Here is a 24,247-nt window from a genome sequence, read left to right on the forward strand (position 1 = left end):
GTAATTTTGAAAATGAACACACATTGTTTCAAGATGCATTTACAAATCACAGTCGCATTTCATCGGTACATATCACACGTATATATCGACAAACTACAAAGCCAATCTATACAACAATAACATAACATAACATAGCATAACAATCGAAACATCCTGATCAATATAATCAATTAGCAACTCTGCAATTCAACCTTATCTCAGTCCCACCACCACTACTTATGGAGCTCATCTTGATCATGGACTTGGAAAATGCCTCAAAAAAGTGTTGTTGAGAGGCTGCATATTTTCTGACCAAACCTTTGGTTTTAGAAGTTGTGAGCAGCGCTTGATCGGAAGAGAAAAGGCTCTTTCCTTGAAGAAGCAGTTTGTAGTATGCATTGTCGAATACAGTTGGTGAAGAGTCCATGTTGGCTCCTGCGCTCCTGACCTTGTTGTGGATGGGGCAAGTCCTCTTCAGGGCGCCTGCGAACGCAGGGCTCATTGTTGGGTCGACGTCGTTTAAGTTGTCAAAGTTGTGGATCCTGTTCTGGAAGGATGAGCAGTGGGAGAATCCAAGTGTGTGCCCTCCTGCATAAATATGTTATGCATGGTTTAGTATACGGTTATCAGACTAAACATGAGAACTCATTTTAGGAGAGTGTTTATTTTATTATGTTCAAAGAGAAAACAACTCCATTTGATCTGTATAACACAAACGAGGTGGAGTTGGTAAGAGTTCCACTCCTATATATGAAAATAGAGGATCAATGGGAATTGCTTAACTACCTGAGAGTGCAACTAGGTCCTCCCAAGAAAGGCCTCTCATGGAGAAGCTTTGGTGCAATTGAGAGATGTTGAATGTGGGAAATGGCAATTGCAATGACTCATTGGCCTTTGAGATTCTTCCATCTTTCCTCCCTTTAGGCACATCCCATGTTGGTCCTCCACACTAGTTAGTTAACATAGATAAGAACAAACCAATTAATCACACTACAATACATAAGTTCCTGTTTTAGTAATCACCCTAAATTCCTGTTTGTCCCCTACCTTTAAAAACTAGTCAAATAACCTTGAATTTTAACATTGTCCCACGTGTCTAATTTTGGTGAAATGGTATCTAACGCGGCAACCGAAATTTAGGTTTATATCTCCCTCAAAATCTTCATATTTAGAATCTTCATCAGTTAAGCAACATACTTAACATCTACTTAGCCACACCATCAATTTGAGATATGTATCTGTCACATCAACAATATATTACACATAGAAGACTTTTCATGGTTTTTCAAACTGATTTTTAGAGTTGTGGGACAAACCAGAATTTAACCAAATTTCATGGTTTTCAACAATATTTCCTGATAATTAAGATGAAGCACCACGTCATAATAACTTAATGAACTTACAAGTGCAACAGCATCCCTAGCAGCAAGAGCCAAAATGTCAGCACAAGAGACCACACCAGGGCACATCCTCTCCAATTCCTCCTTTGCATTATCAATCACATAAAATGCATGCAATGAAATATTTGGAGCACCATCTTTTTCAGCCTTCTCTTTCCCACTTGAATTCAGCAGCACAGAGGCATCACAACCCTTCAAACCATACACAAAGTTACACACATGTAAAACAATTCTATCAAGAAAAAAGAAAGAAAATTATTTATACCCTAATGAAACAGTCATGGAAGTGCATTCTGAGTAGTGCTGCTGGCACAGTCTTGTCATTGATCATGCCCTTATGCACAATCTTGGAGATCACCGGCTCCGCCTCCGGGCATGTTTGCTTATAGTAGTCCACACTAATTGAATTTGAAGAGCTCATGAAAATAGATGAAATGATGAGAATAATAGTGATCAAGGAGGCCATTTTTTTTGTTTACTCTCTTCTTTGACCTTGAGTAAGTATATGTAAGGACACCACCCCTCCAATAGGGCGGACAGGAGGTTTAGGGTAATGGCATGTTAGGTGAGCTAGAACCACTTTGAGATTCACAAGAGTGGTTAAGGGAAGATAAGAACATTATTTATAGTAAGCTTTATATTGCAAGCCATTATGCTTGAGACTGAAATAATGTAGTTGGAACTTGGATTAATTGCTATAATTAAGTGTGACTTGATAAGTAGTTCAATGTGAGGCACATGGAATTTGGTCAAAAGAGAGGAATTTTGGTTATTTACAACTTCAACTCACCCTACTGATCATTAACCACTTCATATAAAAATTCTTAGCCAGGAATTCTAAAAAGAAGGAGACATGAAACTATTTGGTGGATGAGGTACAAGAAATGAAGAGTCAACGTGAAATATACTATACACACCCACATAAATATGTATGACCTGGTAAATAATAGTAAAAATAATTATACATTTTTTTGATTTAGAATTATTGAGTCATTAACATATTAATTAAATGTGTGAGGAACATAGATGTGTGATCAAATACAAACCCCTATCTATAATACAAACTACAAACTTTAATCTTACACACTCCTTGTAAGTAATCAACGGTTAGCAATAAGATTCATATGTCAATGTCAACGCCTTATACAAATTCTGTCACTGGGGGAATGTCAACGCATAATACAAATTCTGTCACTGGAGGAATGTCAATAATGTCAACACCTAAAGTTTGTATAGTTTGTATTATAGAGAGTTTGTAGATTATGATGACCAGAGGAACATATAAGTAGTGCATATGCAACATATCAGCGTGATGTATATATGCATATCGGCTACGTGTACGGCAAAGAATTGCACACGTCCTCAAAAACGTGGGGTTATAATAGGATTTTACATTGTTGAAACTAAAGTTAAATGACTAAATTTTAGGTTAAATTGATATGGAAAATTAAGCTTGTCATGGCATGTTTAAAGCATCTAGATTGCCAATAAATCAAATAGTAGGTATTTATAGCTCTTATCATTTGAAATATGATTATTTTTTTGCTACAAATTAATAAAATATTCATATGGATTATGGACCACACACTAGCGGTGTTCATAAATGTGGGGGTTGTATGTAGCTTACAATAAAAGATTCAACATATATATAGTTCTAGATTAGTGTAAACATATAAATGAAATAAATTGCGTGCAATTAAAGATCAAACATATATCCTTGTTTCATTTAGTCTAAATATAAGGTATGCCACAGTTTTGACGCAACCGATTATTATCGACGAGATTCGTTAATTTATTCAATTTGGGGAAAAAAGAATATTGGAGATAATGGTTTCCAAATTAATAAACTCCATTATTAGTGCTATAACATTCCTTTTCCATTCAATAATTGGTGCGTCGTTATCTCATAAGTCGCATAGTTATTAATATTTGATAAAACAGTGATTTGAGTGGTACATGCTGTCAACTTAATTAATAGTAGTACTGAAATTACAAAATAGATAGGCCATAATTGAGATTTATTTGGAAATTTCTCTAATAACTAATCATATATCAATTGATCTGCGTTAATATTTGTAGTAACTTAATTTAATTGGTAACTTTGCTTTGGTGCAAAGTTAAATATGGTTTGGACTAAATTTGAGTTAATATTTTGCAAAAACAAGAGCAATCTCTTGAAAATGCCCTTAATATCTGTAGTTGCAAAATAGTATTAACACTTTTATTTGAGTTGATATCTAATAACTAAACGAGCTCAGGATGAAAAATAGTATTAACACTTTTATTTGACTTATTCATCAAAACTAAATAGCCTAAACACTAAATTACAAACCAATAATTTATGTTTCAAAAATATTAAACTCTTTTGAAGCTTAACCATAGCCAAATTGCCATTTCTCTCAATCACCATTACCAAAATGCATATCAATTCCTTTAGCGGGCTGCTTTTCGTATAAAAGCACACCACGGCCTTTTTAAAAGCAGCAAAGCCCAAATTGTAATTTGCTTTGGGCCTCAAAATGTACTAATGGGCCTAGAATTGGGTTGGACTTGAAAATGTCTGTCCAAAAGCCCAATTAGAGGGCACAATATTGTTGAAAATCTTTGTGATCCCATCACTTGTGGTCACCTTGAATGAGAGTGATTGTCCATCTAGTTTTGAGCTTGATTGCCAATTTGCACCCCAATTTCTTGACATGGACATCCACCCTGCTTTGCTGCCTTTAATTTGGACCGATTGTACCGAGCCACCGTTGGCGACATTGCTGATGAGAACTAGCTCGAAGTAGTCCCGGCCATTGATCGTGAACCGAACCCCGCCGTGCTTCTTGCATGGAACCCTGAGGTAATGTTGGAATTACGACAAGAAATTAGGAATTTACACATAAATAAATCGAGAACGTCGATCGATAAAATTTTATAGGACGATAAAGCACAACTTAATTGGTAAGATGTTGAGCCTCCAACCATCAAATTTGGTAATTTGATATCAAAGTGGGTTACCAATTATGGGTTGCAACTTAACTAGCCCTAAACATAAATATAACAACCCAATAGTATCTAAGCTTTTAATCTAGGCTCAAGTCAGTGTTAGACTAGTCTAACATAATTAGAGAAAAAGTCCATCGCTTCGAAATGCACTTTGAATGATCTGAGGGAAGTTGTTGCCGAATAAAATAAACAAATATCTTAAATCAATCTAAATGCATGGGATACTTGAATCTATCACCAATTAAAAAAAATATACTTCCTCTATTCATGAAAATTTGTTACTTATTTTCATTTTCGTTTGTCCTTAACAATTTGTCACCTTTCATTTTTACCATTGTTAGTAGTAGACTCATATTCCACTGACTTATTTCCGCTCACATTTTATTATAAAACTAATATATAAAAGTAGGACTCACATGTCACTAACCTTTCAATACATTTTCTATTACTGTTCTTAAATCTGTGCCGGTTCAAATGGTGACAAATTATTATGGATGGAGGGAGTAGTATAAATTACCTCTGGTAGATGACGGGGACAATCCCGCCCCTATAGATCCCGATCTTCTCCCAAGCCGGCTGCGCCATGTCAAAGTGCTGGCGCGGCGGGTTGCACCAGCCGCCGTTGTCGCTCGGGAGATCGAAGTTGGGGGGGCAGAAGTTGGTGGCGGTGACGGTCACCGACACCCCCTTCTTGCACCACTTGGGGTCCGCATTGTAGTCGCATATGATCTTGAAGCACTGCCCACACGACGCCCCGTCGTTGAACAGCGCCGTGCTCAGCGCCGCCGTCCTCGTCCCGTACCCGGCCGAGTACAAGTTCCCGTACCCACACGCACCTCCTATAAAACAAAACAACCTTACTGATGAATCGGCGAATTTTTGATGGTGATGAATGCTCGTAAAAATAAAGGAAGATCAACACACAGAGATTTACGTGGTTCGATTTACTGAGGTAAATCTACGTCCACGGGAAGAAAAGAGGGCAGAGTTGTATTGCTTGATCTGTTTTCTACAGCTAACAATACAGACTTGCTATTTGCTATTTTCTCTCTAGAGAGCTTAACAGAAGTTAACAGAAGGGGCTTATCTATCTGACCTAGGTTCTATTTATACATTGAACCAAGATCGTGGCATGCAGCATTTATTAGGTAGTGGATGTCGTGGAGGTCGTGGCGACCTTGCATGGGTCCACTATCCTGCATGAGTTAATGACTGCTTGACACCACTAAATAGATCGTCGGTGTAGCGGAGGTGGAAATCTTGCATGAGTCCACTATTTCCTAGTTCGGTCGAATACTGAGACCGGACTGCTGAATTATTGCCGAGCAGCTTTTGCCGATCTGAGAGTAGAGCTTGATGCCGACCAGAGAGCAGAGTTTGATTGGTTGGCTTTTACCGAGCTGTAGGCTGGGGCCGAACTCTGTGGTTGTGCCGAACTGAACTCTTGAGTCATGCCGGACTGATACTCTTTAGCCATGCCGAACTGATACTCTTTCTTGGGTTTTACTGCTGTTGGGCTTGTTTAGTATTTGTTTAGTACGTACTCCATCACTACCCCCCCCCGAAAAGTGAAGTGAATCACTTCGGCATTCTGGATAAAGGTACGGGGTAAGTTGATGTTTGTCCTCGGTCTGATGAAGTGAACTCTTCTTTGACCGGACTTGGTTTGTGTCCTAATTTGGCGAGTTTTATCGCTCGGATCGAACTTTCCGTTGTCCTAATTTGGGGATCGGACTTTCCCTTGTCCTAATTCGGCGAGTTTTATCGCGTGGATCGGACTTTCCCTAGTCCTAATTCAGGCAAGTTTTATCGCGAGAATCAGACTTTTGTTGCAGTTCGTTTCAGACGAAGTGCTTGATTCTTAAGCCGAATTGTGGTCTTGTATCCTCTTTAGAAGCTTGGACTTCACAATCGTTGGCTTATTGCAGTTCGTTTCAGACGAACTGCTTGTTTAAGCTGAATTGTGGTCTTGTATCTTCTGTAGAAGCTTTGACTCACAATCGTTGGCTTGTTGCAGCTCGTTTCAGACGAACTGCTTGTTTAAGCTGAATTGTGGTCTTGTATCTTCTGTAGAAGCTTTGACTCACAATCGTGTGCTTGTATATGTTCTAAGAAGGGGATCAGCCTTCGAAGAACAAGATACCTCAGTAACATTTGTAAGAGACGACACACACAGAGACAGACAAAACACACAGACAAAACGCACAGAGACAAATAAAGACCAAGCAAACAAAATAAAGCACATTGAGCAAACAGGACTCAAGACTGACTGACCGGACTGTCTCTTACAAATGGAACTTTTTGAGGTTGGAAATGTGCCATGTTCGGGGCACCTGTTCTCCTGACATGTGAGCCAATTTGTAAGACCCTTTGCCGAGGACTTCTGACACCCGATACGGACCTTCCCATGTGGGTTCGAGCTTGCCCAGCTTTTCTGCTCGGCTTACTTCGTTGTTTCTCAGGACGAGATCTCCCACTTGAAATTGCAGCTTCTTCACCCTTTGGTTGTAATACCGGGCTACTTGCTCCTTGTACTTGGCTGCTTTTATGCATGCCAATTCTCTTCTTTCTTCGGCAAGATCTAGCTCGGCTCTCAGTCCGTCATCATTCATTTCTGAGGAGAAATTTAGAGTTCGGGGACTGGGTACGCCGATCTCCACCGGAATCACGGCTTCAGTGCCGTATACCAGACTGTACGGAGTTTCACCGTTGGAGGTTGTGGGTGTAGTTCGGTAGGACCATAGGACTTGAGGGAGATTTTCTACCCATTGTCCTTTGGCTTGTTCTAACCGAGCTTTTAACCCTTTCACCAGGATACGATTTGTTACCTCCGTTTGTCCGTTTGCTTGTGGATGAGAGACCGAAGTGAACCGCTGTTGAATATTCAGCTCTTGGCACCAATTCTTGAACGTCTTGTCGGTGAACTGAGTCCCGTTATCCGAGATGAGGATGTGGGGTATGCCAAATCGGCACACTATGTTCTTCCAGACGAAATCCAATGCCTTCGAGCTCGTTATCGTAGCTAATGGTTCAGCTTCCACCCACTTCGTAAAGTAGTCCACGGCAACGATTAGGAATTTCATTTGCCGAGGAGCTTGAGGAAGTGGTCCCACTATGTCTATGCCCCATTGCATGAAAGGCCAAGGGCTCTGCATAGTGGATAGATCGGTTTGCGGCATCCTTGGGATATTTGCATGGATTTGGCACTTCGGGCAGGTCTTGACGAGCTGCACTGCTTCTTGTACCAAGGTTGGCCAATAATATCCCCATCTTAGAACTTTTTTAGCTAAAGCTCTAGCTCCGATGTGGCTGCCGCACGATCCTTCATGAACTTCTCTGAGGATGTAGTCCGTCTCTTCTGGTCCTACGCACCGCAATAACGGCTGGAGGTAAGACTTTCTAAAGAGGACTCCTTCATGAAGTTCGTACCGAAGTGCTCGGCACGTGATCTTCCGAGCTTCTCTCTTATCCTCGGGCAATTGTCCTTGATCCAGATACTGCAAGATCGGCGTCATCCAGTTCGGCGAGCTGGATACTGAATGTACCTCGGCTTCATCAATGCTTCGATGCATTAATTCTTCCGCCTTTGAGCTCGGATCTGAGGCCAACTTACTTAAGGTATCTGCTCGGCTATTTTCCGCTCTGGGAACGCGGATTATCCGAAAATAGGAGAAACTTCGGCTGATGCTTTGCGCTTTGTCCAAATACTTCTTCATTCTCTCGTCACGAGCTTCACTCGTACCCAACATGTGATTTACTATGACTTGTGAATCACAATGGACTTTGAGAGATTTGACGAGCAGACTTTGCGCTAACTGGAGTCCGGCCAGGAGGGCTTCGTACTCGGCTTCATTATTAGTAGTGGGGAATAGGAACCGAAGTGAGTAGGTTACCTCGTGTCCGTCGGGAGCGACGAGTAAAATACCAGCTCCACTTCCCATCTTGTTTGAAGCTCCATCTACGAATCCGCTCCAGCAGTCTGGCGGCTCTACTTCGGATTCCAAGGGCTGTGCTAGTTCGGCATTGGCAGACTTTTTCTGTTCGGCAATGACAGGGATTGCTTGATCGAACTTGGCTTCTGTAAGAAAATCTGCCAAGGCTTGTCCCTTGATGGCTTTCCGAGGTAGGTACTCGATTGAGTGTTCTCCCAGCTCTATGGCCCATTTGGCGATTCTGCCTGATGCTTCTGGCTTGGTCAAAACTTGCCGAAGAGGCAGATCGGTTAAGACGCATACCTTGTGAGCATAGAAGTATGGCCGCAGTCTCCTTGCTGCATTTACTAACGCCAGAGCAATTTTTTCCAGAGGTTGATACCTTGTTTCTGGACCTCTTAATGCTCGGCTTGTAAAGTAGATGGGAAACTGCTTTAGGCCTTCTTCTCGTACAAGCACCGCGCTGATGGTTTGATCTGATGCCGCTAAGTATAAGAATATTACTTCGGCTTCGGTTGGAGCAGAGAGAATAGGAAGCTCGGCTAGATAACTTTTGAGCTCGTCAAAGGCCTTTTTCTGCTCGGCTCCCCACTCGAACTTGGGTGCCTTTTTCAACACCTTGAAGAACGGCAGTTGCTTTTCGGCTGCTTGGGAAAGGAATCGATTCAGTGCGGCTAGACATCCGGTTAGCCTTTGCACGTCATGTATGGACTTCGGCATTGCCATGTGCTGAACGACTTGAACTTTTGAGGGATTTGCCTTGAGTCCGTCCTTTGAAACCCAACAACCCAGAAATTTTCCTGAATCTACCAAAAAGGTACATTTTTGGGGGTTGAGTTTGAGGTTGGCTTTTCGGAACACGTCGAGAGTGGATTTGAGGTTGCCTTCGTACTCCGAAGTGCTTTTGCTTTTGACAACTATGTCGTCGACATACACTTCAACCTGTTTCCCGATTAGGTGCCGAAAAAGCTTGTCTACCATCCTTTGATAAGTGGCTCCGGCATTCTTTAAACCGAATGGCATCTTTTTATAAGCGAAAATGCCGAAATCGGTAATGAAAGCTGTTTTCGGAGCGTCACTCTCATCCATCAACACTTGGTGATATCCTTTGTATAAATCAAGAAAACAGAAAATTTCGAAGCCGATCAAAGCTTCTACTTTTTTATCTATATTCGGAAGGGGATAGCAATCTTTTGGACAGTGCTTGTTTAGATCGGTAAAATCTATGCACATCCGCCATCCTCCTCCTTTTTTCTTGATCATCACAGGATTGGCCACCCAAGAAGGATATTTCACCTCGAATAGTACATCCGCTTTTAGTAATTGGCGGACTTCGTCATGGATGACTTGGCTTCTTTCTGCCGCAAAGAGTCTTTGCTTCTGTTTTACTGGCCGGATTGAAGGATCAATATTTGACCGATGAGTGATTACCTCGGGGGGCACTCCGGTCATGTCCAACGGAGACCATGCAAAGACATCTTTGTACTCCTTGAGGAGCTGAATGGTCTTTTCCCGGAGTAGAGGCGTTCCTGCGAAGCCGACCTTGACCGTTCTGGATGGATCATCTTCGTATAACTGAACGGTCATTGAGTTCGGCTCTGAAGTGACTTCGGTCATCTCGCTTGCCTCTGACTCCGGTTGCTGTGATTGCTATGCTTGATGGTGCCGAACTGATTGCTCGGCACTTTTAAGCGCAATCTGTAGACATTCTTTTGCTCTCTTTTGATCACCTCGGATGACCGCTATCCCACCTTTAGTGGGGATCTTGATGGTGAGGTGATAAGTAGAGCAAACGGCCCGAACTGTGTTGAGCCAGTCTCTCCCCAGGATGATGTTGTACGGAGACCGAGCTTTTACCACAAAGAACTCGATCATCGTATTGGAACTTGTAGGCGCCTTTCCCACCGTGATCGGAAGGCTGATAATACCTTCAGGGCGGGTGTCCTCCTGGGCGAAACTTTTCAGAGGAAGTGGAGCCGGACTGAGCCGAGCTGGATCCACTTCCATTTTATCGAAACATTCTTTAAAAAGAATGCTGACTGACGCTCCTGTATCCACAAATACTCTGTGGATCAGTTTGTTTGCCACTCCGGCTTGAATGACAATAGCGTCTTGGTGAGGAGAGATGGCTGGGACGGGATCGGCATCTGAAAATGTAATCACTTCGTCTTTCTTCAGCCTTTTATGTGTTGGCTCCTCTTGATTGGAACCTCTGCGTTCTGCTTTTAGGGACGACTTAGTCTTCCCGGCAGGGAGAGCATCAATAGTCAGGATTACTCCATCGTATTGCGGCTCGTCGTCGTCTTCGGGATCCTCATGCCTTTTCGGATCCTGAGGATTGCAGTTCGCACCTCTCTGCCTTTTGTTCTTTTTCGGCTGCTTGCTTTGATATTTTTTTAACGTTCCTGTTTTCACAAGAACATCAATACCTGCAGCCAAATCTCGGCACTCCTCGGTATCGTGTCCGTGGGCTTGATGGAAGGAGCAATATTGATCCTGAGGTCGCCGCGCGGCCGATTTCGTCATCCGCCTTGGTTTATCGAACATATCGGAATGTAGTTCGAAAATTTCCGCTCTTGACTTGTTTAAGGGTACGAACTGAGCGGGCGGCTTCTCAGGATTGAGACGTGGTCCCAATCTGCCTTGTACCGGTGCCCTTTGAATTCTTTCAAAAGGAGTTCGGCGAGGAAGCCTCTGATCGCTATGATCGGGCTTCTTTTCGTCTCCTCGGGATGAGCTGTCTAAAGACCGTTTTCGACGGTCTGCCTCATCCGCACGGGAAAACTGGTCCGCAATGTCCCACATTTCTTGAGCTGTTTGCGGACCGCACTCCACGAGCTTTCTGTAGAGAGCTCCGGGCAGGATTCCATTTTGGAATGCCGAAATGACAAGTAGATCATTGAGATTATCTACTTGTAGGCATTCCTTATGGAATCTCGTCAAGAAATCGCTGATCTTTTCGTCGCGACCTTGACGTATAGAAAGCAGCTGAGCCGAAGTGATCCGGGCTTCCGCTTTCTGAAAGAACCTCCTGTGGAAAGCATCCATTAGATCTCGGTAGGATCTAATGCTGCCTTGAGGAAGGCTGTCGAACCACCTTCTGGCGTTCCCGATGAGCAGCTCGGGGAACAGCTTGCACATATGGACCTCATTGAGACCCTGGTTCGCCATATTATATTGATAGCGTCCCAAGAAGTCATGAGGATCCTCTAGCCCGTCATAAGTCATTGACGGTGTCCGGTAGTTCCGCGGCAAAGGAGTTCGGGTGATGTCGTCCGAGAACGGAGTCTTTAATGCTCCGTACATGGCGAACCCGACATCTCTTCGGTACGGAGGAGATGGAGTTCTCCTGTGGTTCCGGTACCGAGGAGGAACAGGAACATGTCGGGGTTGAGGATTCTTTCTCCTGGAAGACACGTCACTACTGCGGTAGTGACTTTCATGTCTGGATGAGGAAGGAGAATCCGCCGTTGTCTTCTCCGGCTGTTGGCTCTTCTGCAGGAAGGTTAAGAACTCCTCCTGCTTCTCGGCCAAGAACAGCTTGACAGCTTCATTTAAATCGGGCTGCTGGGAAGACTCGGTGCGATGACTCCTGGAGTGGCTTGTTCCTTCTTCGTGAGAACCGGAGGTAGATGTCTCCCGAGGCCGTTTTTCAGACCTGCGAGCTGGACTAGCTTCCTCACGGTTATTGCGAACGGTATTATGGGTGTTATGTGATCTGGTATGCATTTTTTTGGGGTGGAAAAAGGGTCAAAAATTCGCTTTATCACAAATTTGGTTCTCTGTTTCCCACAGACGGCGCCAGTGATGAATCGGCGAATTTTTGATGGTGATGAATGCTCGTAAAAATAAAGGAAGATCAACACACAGAGATTTACGTGGTTCGATTTACTGAGGTAAATCTACGTCCACGGGAAGAAAAGAGGGCAGAGTTGTATTGCTTGATCTGTTTTCTACAGCTAACAATACAGACTTGCTATTTGCTATTTTCTCTCTAGAGAGCTTAACAGAAGTTAACAGAAGGGGCTTATCTATCTGACCTAGGTTCTATTTATACATTGAACCAAGATCGTGGCATGCAGCATTTATTAGGTAGTGGATGTCGTGGAGGTCGTGGCGACCTTGCATGGGTCCACTATCCTGCATGAGTTAATGACTGCTTGACACCACTAAATAGATCGTCGGTGTAGCGGAGGTGGAAATCTTGCATGAGTCCACTATTTCCTAGTTCGGTCGAATACTGAGACCGGACTGCTGAATTATTGCCGAGCAGCTTTTGCCGATCTGAGAGTAGAGCTTGATGCCGACCAGAGAGCAGAGTTTGATTGGTTGGCTTTTACCGAGCTGTAGGCTGGGGCCGAACTCTGTGGTTGTGCCGAACTGAACTCTTGAGTCATGCCGGACTGATACTCTTTAGCCATGCCGAACTGATACTCTTTCTTGGGTTTTACTGCTGTTGGGCTTGTTTAGTATTTGTTTAGTACGTACTCCATCATCGAGCAAAGAGTACGGCTCGGTATATTTTTCTCCTCCTGATGAAAGGATTTTAAGCCGTTTTCTAAATATGGATGTTCATAACAAACAAATGTAAGCATACACTAAAAAGATAATGTTACTTAACCAATTTTGTGAAAATTGTAATGATTAAGTGTAACTCAATTAGTAGAACATTTTTCTTTGATCAATAAATCAGAAATTCGAGTCATTATTAAAAGAAAGAAATTAACCAAAATAACAAAATTAGATTTATTGGTTATGTACAAAAAGAGTATATATGAGGGAGATCTCATGCTACAACTTTATTGTTCCTTTCCACTTCGAAAAAGGTGAAATTATGATGGTCTTCAACTTGCAAATAGTATACCTTTTGTTGGTATGGAATGTGACGTAATTTAGAAATGGAAGTGGACAAATCGCCGACTACTGTGATGTTCCATAAATGAATATAGGAGAGTATGATAATTTAAGAAAAATAAATAAAATAATGGTGTGATTTCTCCATTTCTTCGTTTTCCATTGGGATGCGTAAAAAGGAATAACATATCGCATGTAAAAGGGATTATGTGTATCACAAGTTGTCACGTTCTTGAACTGTCAAAAACTTATCCATGTGAAGACACCAACGTAGGCAGCAATATCCTAGAGATTACTATTGCAATACATCATACATAAATCGTATTCCGATTCTCAAAGTTCCAATCATTGCTTCAAAAGACAATCCCTCCGTGAATTAAAAAAAAAAAAAAAAACTACTACGTATTTTCACACAAATGGAGTATATAAGTTATACTAGTATTCAATAAACCTTTTCAACTAGCATGTGCCAGCATCCCAAAAGAATAAGATGTAAATCTAGACATACTTACATAACTATTTTTATTAAGAAAATCAAAATTGATAGATAAAGAACCTCATGAATTTGGTAGAAAGTTTCGAAACCAAATAACATGGGTTTTAAGCATCAGAAAACAACAACAAACCAATACAATTCAAGGTTGTTTACCTAGAGAAGAAATAGAGAGGAAGTCAATTTATAATAAATCAGAGAGCAAATTTATCCAATCCAAGCATACAAATTAAAGAATGTGCTTCATAACAATCAAGTCACACTTGATCAAAGCAACTAAAAAGCTATGGAAGTATATAAGGTGAATGAGAAAACAAAAAGGCTAACCACGCAGACGCGGCACAAGTTAGTTAGTCTTTCTACTTCGAATGATTACACAGATGACTTCCTACTGTTAATTCTAGCAAATATCTCGGAAATACATAGAAAGGGAGATGAACGACGTATTGTCCTCACGCAATAAACACCAAGCTCTCGCACTCAACTAGTGGCGGCGATGGCAGGGCCGTTAGGTCTGAATCCACGACCCCTGCCACGGAAACCCCTACCACGACCACGGCCTGCGTCAAAAGAAACTCATCAATTACCATCCCATAGAAGATCAGCAGTAGCAAAACAAATATAACTGCTCTACTATTATTTTGAGATGCACGGAATTGGGCAAGGGGCGGAGATAAGCAGAATCATTGTTGCGAAAAATTGAAGGGTTCTTTTGAACACAAAAGGACAAGGAATAAGAGTTGCTGATCAAATCTATGTCAAAATTTGTGAAATAAATGAGGTTAGTGCTTGGGCCAAATTGAAAAATGCTATTGGAAATCAACTAAAACAACTCTATGAAATCAAATATTTCTGAGAAAACAGCAGGTAAGAGCCATGAAAAAGAAGAGCATCGGGAGTGGGCGTGCTTGGGCTCAGCCAAGAAGTGCTTCTTAGTATCTAACAAATCCATCACAAACTATTTCCCAACAAAAATTAATAAACAACTAACATAATAATACTAAGAAGTAAGAATGACAGCAACAACAACAAAAAACAACAATAATAATAATAAGGGAACAGTTTAAATGGCTGCTGCAGTACCTCGAGGTGCATCTTGGTTGTAGCCACCTGCGTCATTCTGAGCATCTGACTGATAATATCCTCCCCTGCCACCACGGCCACCAGACTCATACTGCGCATCTGACTGATAATATCCGCCCCTGCCACCACGGCCACCAGAATCATACTGAGCATCTGACTGGTAATATCCGCCCCTGCCACCACGGCCACCAGCATCATTCTGAGCATCTGACTGGTAATATCCTCCCCTGCCACGTCCACGGAAATTGCGGCCTCTACCTCGCCCCCTGCCCCTGGGGTAACCACGACTCCGGTCATAGCCCACATCGTCAAACTCAGCAGGCGCATATCCATTCCCTAAAGTAGAATGCAGCAAAAACAGATTATACAGCTGCAAAATTATCAGCTTCTATAATCTTTAATTGTGTTTATCTAAAAACAAGAAAGAAAAGGTTTCAGCAGTAATACCAGCAGGTCCACCTCTAGGCCTTCCCCTCCCTCTACCACCTCTGCCTCTTCCACGGCCCATAGGTGACCCCTCTACATAGTAAGAATATTGCAAAATATAAGCTTTGTCGTCAAACTAAAAGGTACCGGACAAGACTAAATGACAAAATGCCACACCTCCTCCTTCATATTCGAGCTCTGTTGACACCTTCACCTGGTCAACTGGTATGGGGGGTTGATACCTGTTGCACATAACAGACAATTATCAAAAACAGCTTCCATGAATTAAAACAGGATAAAATAATGGTTTAGAAATTATCTTTTAGATATCCATAATTTTGAAGCAGATCTATAAAGTTGCTAAAAATCAGATAGCACCTCAAAATATAAAATAAAACAACATAAAGATCAAGTCAACATAAACATATAGTAGATGCTACCCACCCAACATTATTCAGGTCCAAGTCCTTTTTGGAGAGAGTAATAGTGACCATTGACACTTTCCTTGTCGTTTCCAGACTGTATGATCAGTAAACAGTGTCAATTAGTCCAGTAATATATGGATGCTTCACTGTGATGATCTAAGGATAGGAAATATTATTTTGAATTTCTAAATTGTAAAACATCTGAAGTAAACTTACATTTGGAGGCCTTCCTCCAGAGGTTCCCATGTGTCAGTGATATCAGTGGACTGAATTGATGTAATTTGGTGAAGACCAACAATTCTCCTCTGAATTAAGAAAGATACCATAAATTCAGACCACCATCAGCAATAAAGAAAAACAGTTAAGGAAACCATGAAAAATCATCAGCTAAGGAGACCTTGATTAACTCCACAATTGTGACAGTTTTATTGATGGCTCTGCCCATTGCCTTGAATACTACTTCATCTGAGCCCTTTTCCTACAGTTACCACATAGTAAATGAAATATATCAGCCTCTGTATGAAACTATGGGCACAGATCCAAACATTGAGTGTTACGAGAAATGACAAAGTATGTGAATAATCATGTCAACAAGACAACAAAAGTGCAGGAGAGTATACAATCCCACACAGAACAGCTTATAGTGCTAAATATAACATCATTATTCCATGTAACAAGATAACTTGTTCCAGGAAATCCTTTATATGTATCTTTCCTTCATAGCGGTCTGTATAAAGACATTCACACAATTGGCAATTACATGGATTCCACTACATAATAGAAAAAACTATAGTAGAAAAGATCAAGATACTACAAAAATATATGTTCGAAATTTCATATATATACACCACAAGCTGAAGTATATTATTCATCACTAAATTTAAATCATAACAAAATCTACTTAAGAATCATATAACCAGTTTTGAAGCATTTACTTAATAAGTACAAAAAAAACATACACTACTAGTCTAACAAAACTCACATAAACAAATGCATACCGCAATAGTTAAGACAGTGAAACTACACGCTAAATAACTTCACTTCATCAACAATAAAAGCAGTGCGGATACATAAATTCACGAACCAATACACTACCACAAACAGTACAGCAAATTCATACCTGAAGCAGAGTCATGGCGTAAGTGATGTAGCTCCGCATCCTGCCCTGGCTTGTAATCCGAATTTCATTCTCGTCGATGGGCGTCTCCACCTTTGGCTTCTCCACCTTCTGGTACCGATCCATGCTCTACCAAATCCAGAAAACACAAATTACATCATCTCATTAAAATTACATAAACGAAAACGCGAAACTGACAAACTAAATTCAAGCAGTAAGTGAATCAAAAAACTGGAAATAACAGCGAACATCAGCTAGGGTTTTGTTGGTGAAAACAGGAACAACGGATCCGCAAAATACACATAATACACACATGGAATACCTTGACGAAGTGTACGTGTACGTATTTATGTACGGAAGGATGAGATGGTAAAGGGATTATCCTTCTTCTCCGGCTTCGTTTCTTCTTTGCTTAGCTCACGACCATTTTGCTGCTTGCTCCGTAGCTATTTATAGTCCGAGCCCAAAAGCTATGCCCTAGCTCATTTTAATTGGTCAAACCGGTTTTTGGGAGCTGCTTTTTCTTTTTCTTAATCTTTTTATTTTTATTTACTCTTAATTAATTCAATGTGTCCTTTAATTTTAATAATCAGTTTTAAAATTTTATAAATTTTAATAATTTTATCAGAAATTTGAAATATTCTGATTTCTCACTCATAATACTGCATTTTTTTATTTGGTGACACGTGTTTCAAATTGATGACATGGTTGTGTTATTTGTTAAATTTATTAAAAAAATTAATAAATTTACATGTTGTGATCTTTTTGTGAAATTTTTGGAATGCCACACAAGATAAGGTGGATTTTTAAAACTGGATCACAAACACCAAAAATCATTATTTTTCTGATAATTTTCCATATTTTATAGTAAGTAGTATAATATCATTGATACATAGTTCATATATTTTTTTTCTACCACAATAATTTGCGTTCATATTGATATTTAGATTTTTTAAAATTTCTTGTTGTAAAAGAAAAGAACAATTTTTTCTGACCAAAATCTGGCAAATATGAGAATTAATTGCAATTTAAGCTAGGGTAATTTATTAGACATGATTATGAATTGTAGTATAATTTTGTATGGTTCACATAATTTGCAATAATATTGAGTATGAAAGAAATAAAATAATACAAAATCTACATTTTACATTACAATCTGTGCTGGGCTCTTAATGGACTTATTATTGGCATGTAGAATCTGGGCTGGGCTCTTGAATCTACTTCATACTATAATGGTTTCTCTATGTATCAACGATCAAGCTACAAATGGTTTTGATTTTGAAAAATGAAGTTGCCCCATAAGACAATATAGATGTAGCCCAATAACACTCGGTCCCATGAACCTAGTTCATTAAGGGTGGGTTCGATTAGTAGTTATATTTTGTTGCGATAATGCCCCTTCCATTTGGATTTGGTGTTACTAGTTCGTTTTTCCATTTTGGCATGTCGGTCAATAGAGTTTCATTTGACTTTCCACTAACTCATCTCATTAACCTTTCATTACAAAATTCATATACTTATAAAAGTATGACTCTTTTACTATTTTATTCAATTCACATTCCTCAAAACATTTGTCATAAAGAAATGAGACTTTTCATTGTATAATTTATTCTGACGAAACTTATTTTTGATATGCAAGATAAATTACCAGCCTATCTATGTTAGTCTTTTAGCCCGCCCGTTTCCATATTTAGTTGGATTAAAATTATTCTACCAAATTTGCGAGCATCCTTAATTTTATACTCCCCTTGTCCCAATAAATAAACTAGTTTTTCAGCTTGGGCCGTCCCCAAAAATTCGACAAAGTTTAAATTAAGAAAGTTTTGAACTAGTAATAACATGAACCTTTCAATCCACTAATCCTACTTTCACTACTTCCCCCCTCTCTTTTATGTTTTCCTACATCATTCTTACTTTACTAATTACACATTAAAAACCGTGTCGTATACAACTTTGTCAATTTTGAAGAGATGGAGGGACTACTTTTATAGCCCACTCTTCTTTTTATGAATTCTAATCGAGTCAATCCATCAGTTTTTAATCAGTACCACTCAAATTATGGGCTAATCAAACTGACAAATTCTAAAGTTAAATTTTGTGCATGTTAATCGGGTCAGCCCATCAACTTTCCCAATTGCTCTACTTAAATTACATACATTGAACTATAATTTTTAATTAAAATCTTCTAATTTTATAAGCTATCCAGGTTAATCCACAAATTTGAAACCGAATTCACATTCCTAAGGCCATCCACAATAGGAATAGCCCAGCAATAGCCCAGCCATAGCCTAGCCACAAACTCCTCCTGCCACATCATCAACACCAAAAATCCTCCTGCCACATCATAAATAGCTCAGTCATAGCCTAGCCACATCATAAATAGCTCAGCCACATCAATAGCCACATCACTAATAACAATTATATAAAAATGAAATAATTAACAATCACACAATATACGGAATTTAATTTACGAGACATATACGAGAAACATTAATAATACTATTAAAATTTTAAAAATTACAATAATTTTAAAAAAGTACAATAATTTAAAAAATTTACAATAATTAACAAAAAAGTACAATAATTCACTCCTTTGCTCCGTCGTCGTCTCCTCCGTTGTTGTCGGCACCATCGCCTCCGCCTCCGCCTCCGTCGCCACCATCGCCTCCGCCTCTACTCCCGGTGGCTTCCCTCCGTGCCGCCTCCAAATCCTCCTGCATGCTCAGGAGCAATGTTTGAAGCAAACTCTTCTCCACGGGGTCCACCGCCGCCCGCCATTTGGCCATCGTCTTGACCATCTGAGCGCGCGTTTGTTGACGCGCGAAGAATTTGAGATCCGCTGTGGATTGGCCAAGGGTAGATGCCGACTGGACCTCTTGGGAACCCCCGGCGACCCCCCTCGCCTCCCGTTGAGCCCGCTTGTGCCCAACCGGGTGAGTTCGGCGAGCGAACGAACGAGGGGTCGGGACCTCCTGGGCCGTCTCGGGGAGGTCGTGGGAACCACCGCTGCTGCCGCTGAAATCACCGGTATAGTTCAGTCGTTGCTTCTTCGGCCAGCCAGCGTCGACACCTACTCGGAACTTCTCCGAGTCGTTCAACACAAGATAGCAGTTCCAGTAGGTGAAGCCCTTATACACCCCCTTCAGGGGGAAGGCTTTCTCCGCTATCCTCCTACAGTCTTCCTCCGTTTGGCCACTGCTCATCATGCGGAGGGTGTTGGTGTACAAGCCCGAAAATCGGGAGACCGCAGCCCTGATTCGGTCCCACCCCTTCCGGCAATCCTCCTCGGTCCATCGCCTCCCCTCCGGGCAAAACCTCTGGTAGGCTGCTGCTATCTTGCCCCACAAGTTGACGATCCTCTGGTTGTTCGAAACGAGAGGATCGTCGCAAACACTCACCCACGCCTTGGACAGCGCGACGTTCTCCGCGTCCGTCCACCTCCTCCGTACCGAGTTGTCGTCCTCACCCGACTGCGAGGACTCGCCGACCCTCTTCCCCTTGCTTTTCTTCTTTGGGGCGCCATGACCCCGCCCTGCGCCCCCCGTTTGAACGGGAGCATCCGGAACACCGAGAAGATCTAACCCCAAGTCATTGAAGGAGAAAGTGTCAAATTGGGGCAACGGCTGCGCCTCCGTTGGGGTCGATGTGTGCGACGAACCAGTCGAAAAATCAAAACTAGGGCGATAGACGTCCCCCGGCGTCCCCTGTGTCGCCTGGGATCCCCCCGTCGTCGACTGCGTCGCCGGTACCCCCCCCCCGGCGTCCCTTGCGTCGCCTATACCCCATCGGGCATCATCTGGGCACTGGGTGCCCACCCCGGTATCGCCGGAAACCCCCCCGGCGGACTCCCCCCGGCTGGCATCCCGGGCATTATCTGCTGCCACAGGTACATGTTGTAGTATGGTGGCATCTGACTCCATCCACTTCCCACGGGGACCGGGGGAGTTTGAGCTTGAGACCCGCTACTCCCTGAAGTAGGCTCGTTGTTGAGATCCATTTACCGTTGTTGATCTTGTACAGAAATTTAGATAGAGAGAGTACTCGTTAAAACAAGTGGTGCGAATGAAAATGACGTGCAAGGCGCGTATATATAGTGTTTCGGAAAAAAAAATCGCGCTAGGCGGTGCGCTAGGCGATCCGGACGCTGCAATAGCGCCGAGCGGATCGCCCAGCGCACCGCCTAGAGCCACGTAACCGCCGAGCGTTAGGCGGTTTTTAATTCCGGAAATGGCTGGGCGGTTGCAATAGATCGCCTAGCGCACCGCCTAGCGCCGGCGCTCGACTAAGCGGTGCGCTAAGCGCTATTGTGGATGGCCTAAACTGCCAAGTGATATGCAACTGCTAAGAAAGTAAGACATAATGCATCATTTTAATTTTTGCACTCCTAATTACTATTTTAACTAACAATATCATTCGCAACTACCATACTCGCACGAGTGACAAATTCATTTAAATTAATCATTGCTTATCAATTATTAATACTAGTGGACGGCACTACATGACCATATCATTGTCGTGTAATAATATGTAAAAGTCAAATTTCCAATGTTCAACATTTGGAGATTATCAAATTTAAACTACTACTACTATACATCACAATTTAAATAACTGATCCACGAGTAAAGTTCAAAGCCTGCCGTTTAGTATGACTTTGTTTTATCCAATAATATTAAATCACCAAATCGCAGGCCACGTCCATTAATTTCTATATTTCATCACGTTGAAAAAATCAAATTCAATTATCTATATTTAAAACATTGGAACCACCTTCATGAATATTGTGGCACTTTGAATTGTTTTTCAATTTTCCAATATAAACACAACTGCGTATAGACTATACAAATTCAGTCTAATACTATGAACTAGTATTATGTTGGTTAATAGACATATATATACTCCCAAACACTAGTAACGTGATAAAAGGTCTAATAGAGTACTCCACTATATTATTATTCTTATTATTATTAGGAAATATAGTGCTTGACCAATTTAGTTACCTTTTACACCACCCAAACAGACAAGTCAAATATAGAGCCATAATTCCATTATCTCGTCTAAGCAAACGCATTCTGTTTTCTTGTACTCCTCATTGATACACACACCCGCATGTATGTGTGTGTGTTTTGCGCACACATATATACACACAAACATACCTATTGTGAGAGAGAGAGGAAAAAAAAAGAGAAGTGGTATCAAATGGAGAAGGCAGCACCTAATAACAAGAAGCTCAAAAACAAGATTTTGAAGCTTCTTCCAAAGGCGATCTCATTCCAAAACATCCCCTTCAGCCCGCGCCGAGACACCCGGCCCGATAGGCCCAAAACCCACCACAACAAAGCTTTCTCCGGCCCGATCATCCCGGCCGAGGCCCGTCGCAAGCTCAGGAGCTTCGAAACGTTCACACACGAGCCGACTTCTCCGAAGGTCACGTGCACGGGCCGGGTCAAGCACAAGGGCAGGATTTCAGAGAAGACGAAGACGAAGAAGAAGCAAGTTTCTTTACCCAAAGAGTTCAAGCCCGTTTCTCTCCCACAACCCGCGAAGAAGAAGAAGAAGAAGAAGGCGGGGGTGATAAAGAAGTTTTTGAGGGGAGAGAGGAAGTGCGTTGAGCCCTCGGATCGGGCCGGGCCGGAGGGTGGAAGCGCGCCGAGCCTGAGCCACATGAGGAAATTCGCGAGCAGCCGCGACACGTTCGCGAATTTCGATTGGGCGACGGCGGCGCAGATTGCGCCGGAGGATTGCTCCGATGGAGAGAGGGCCTATAGCGACGGCGACTATGACGACGACGAGTGCGGAGTACCTTTCTCGGCGCCGATATTGACCGGCGGCGAATTGGAGCCGAAGAAGGAGATTAATTTGTGGAAGAGAAGGACCATGGCTCGGCCTAGGAGTCTTGAGTTGGACTTGGATGAATAAAGAAAATTAATTAGGATAAATTATGAATTTTGTTTCTTTTTTTTTGATGATAATATTTGATTTTGTCGTTCGTTGTAGGTTCATTTAAAAGTTTGTAAAATCTTGTTGTACATATGGCTAGAGGAGGGTGGTAACTAATTTACCGTAATAACTAATAACTCTCAATTCTGTGTATTAAAATTATCAACACAAAAATATAATTATATCAATACAACTTGTAAATTTAAATATCAATACAAAGACATACGTTTATTAACACAAAAAAATTGATAAATTTAGTTATTAGTTATTACTGTAAAAAGTTAGTATTTGATCACATACCTATGACTAGATGTATATTTTTGAAACTATACTTTTTTGGTGCGAACGAGTTTGAGTTTTTTTAACTTGATCATATTCGAAACTATATGTTTTTTTATTAAAGTGAACGAGTTTGAGTTATATTCTCTTTTGTCGGGTTAATTGTCAAGTAATGAATTTTCATCTATTTTTAAGATTTAACATGTTATTTAAAAAAGTTGTGAATAATATAATTATCCTTCAATTTATTGTAAAGTATATAGCGTCATCCTCTATTATTTCCCGATCATTGAAATATCGATGTTTATTTGTGACATATCAACTTTTCAGTAGTTGGAAAAGTTTAGGAGGATGATGTGTGCTGTGAATTTACATATGGTGACATATAGCACCGTTCAAATCGGTATTGGATCTATAAGATTGAGAAATCAACAAGTATAAAATTCATTAAAAATATTAATGATCTAAATATTTGAAAAAATAAATGAGAAATATACATTCTCAATAAAGTAATAAAGCATGGAATAGTCAATCTAAAAGGTATAATAGTAATTACTTAAACAAATTACATTTAGTTATTACTACTCCATAATATTTATTGAAACAAATTATATTTAGTTATATATGTAATATAACATCAAATAGGGAGTATATATAGTACAACTTGTCTCCACGTTACCGATCTCATTCTAGTTTACTAGTATCATATCTCTTCATAAATATTCTCCAACAACGATAGGTTTGGAAGGAAATCTAAAAGCAATGCCTAAATAGTGATCCTTTTTTCCTTCATCCCTTCTCATTCCAATCTCTAGCTAGATAATTACTATATCTAAATCAGGACTTTTCTTCCACCGCTCATCCCAATCTCTAGCTAAAGTATCTTCGATTGGCTGCAATATCTAAATCGTGTTTCTTTTTCACTTTTCTCTCTTCTCTTCTAATCTCTATTGAGAGCATCTTTTCAACCTTTTCCTCTCGTATTCAACGATTGACAATTTTTATATCTCAATTATGTTTTTTTTCACTTTTATCTCGTGTCATCGCAATCTCTTACATGAATGATTCTTACTAGTCTTGATGAAATGTCTAAATATTTAAATTTACTAATCTAAACTTTATGTAAATGGTAGTAACTCCCTCCATTTCACTTTAATAGGGACGTTTCCATTTTCTGCACGCGTTTCTTCAAGACGAGTGTAGGAAATGAACTCCCTCTATTAACATGGAACGGAGGAAGTACTATTAAGTTTTTTTTTTCTTATTAAAGATTATTAATAATAGTTTTTATCTATTTTTGTAATGTCTCAACATCCTATTCTACTAATTGA

General features: G+C 40.9%; 4 protein-coding genes across 4 annotated transcripts; 1 reads left to right on the top strand and 3 right to left on the bottom strand.

Moving 5' to 3' along the window:
* On the bottom strand, nt 1–1,845 carry LOC121807367 (peroxidase 64-like). The gene is made up of 4 exons (XM_042207584.1): nt 1,645–1,845; nt 1,383–1,571; nt 766–928; nt 1–567 (listed from the first exon to the last, which is right to left on the bottom strand). Exons 1-4 carry the CDS (start codon nt 1,843–1,845, stop codon nt 167–169), a joined length of 954 nt encoding a protein of 317 aa, XP_042063518.1. The 3' UTR covers nt 1–166.
* Nucleotides 1,846–3,671: 1,826 nt separating this feature from the next.
* LOC121807848 (expansin-A11-like) lies at nt 3,672–13,412 on the bottom strand. Its single transcript, XM_042208189.1, has 3 exons — nt 13,385–13,412; nt 4,888–5,230; nt 3,672–4,219 (listed from the first exon to the last, which is right to left on the bottom strand). The coding sequence occupies exons 1-3, from the start codon at nt 13,410–13,412 to the stop codon at nt 3,913–3,915; spliced, it is 678 nt and encodes a 225-aa protein (XP_042064123.1). The 3' UTR covers nt 3,672–3,912.
* Nucleotides 13,413–13,817: 405 nt separating this feature from the next.
* LOC121806497 (5'-3' exoribonuclease 2-like) lies at nt 13,818–17,141 on the bottom strand. Its single transcript, XM_042206553.1, has 9 exons — nt 17,023–17,141; nt 16,704–16,829; nt 15,981–16,061; nt 15,800–15,888; nt 15,603–15,677; nt 15,336–15,400; nt 15,180–15,251; nt 14,733–15,068; nt 13,818–14,209 (listed from the first exon to the last, which is right to left on the bottom strand). The coding sequence occupies exons 2-9, from the start codon at nt 16,824–16,826 to the stop codon at nt 14,130–14,132; spliced, it is 921 nt and encodes a 306-aa protein (XP_042062487.1). The 5' UTR covers nt 16,827–16,829; nt 17,023–17,141; the 3' UTR covers nt 13,818–14,129.
* A 4,587-nt stretch (nt 17,142–21,728) lies between these two features.
* On the top strand, nt 21,729–22,850 carry LOC121807207 (uncharacterized protein At1g76070-like). Its single transcript, XM_042207422.1, has one exon. It carries the CDS (start codon nt 21,807–21,809, stop codon nt 22,614–22,616), a length of 810 nt encoding a protein of 269 aa, XP_042063356.1. The 5' UTR covers nt 21,729–21,806; the 3' UTR covers nt 22,617–22,850.
* The last annotated feature ends 1,397 nt before the right edge of the window (nt 22,851–24,247 follow it).

This window comes from Salvia splendens, chromosome 6 (assembly GCF_004379255.2).
Source record: "Salvia splendens isolate huo1 chromosome 6, SspV2, whole genome shotgun sequence".
In the NCBI taxonomy this organism is placed as follows: domain Eukaryota; kingdom Viridiplantae; phylum Streptophyta; class Magnoliopsida; order Lamiales; family Lamiaceae; genus Salvia; species Salvia splendens.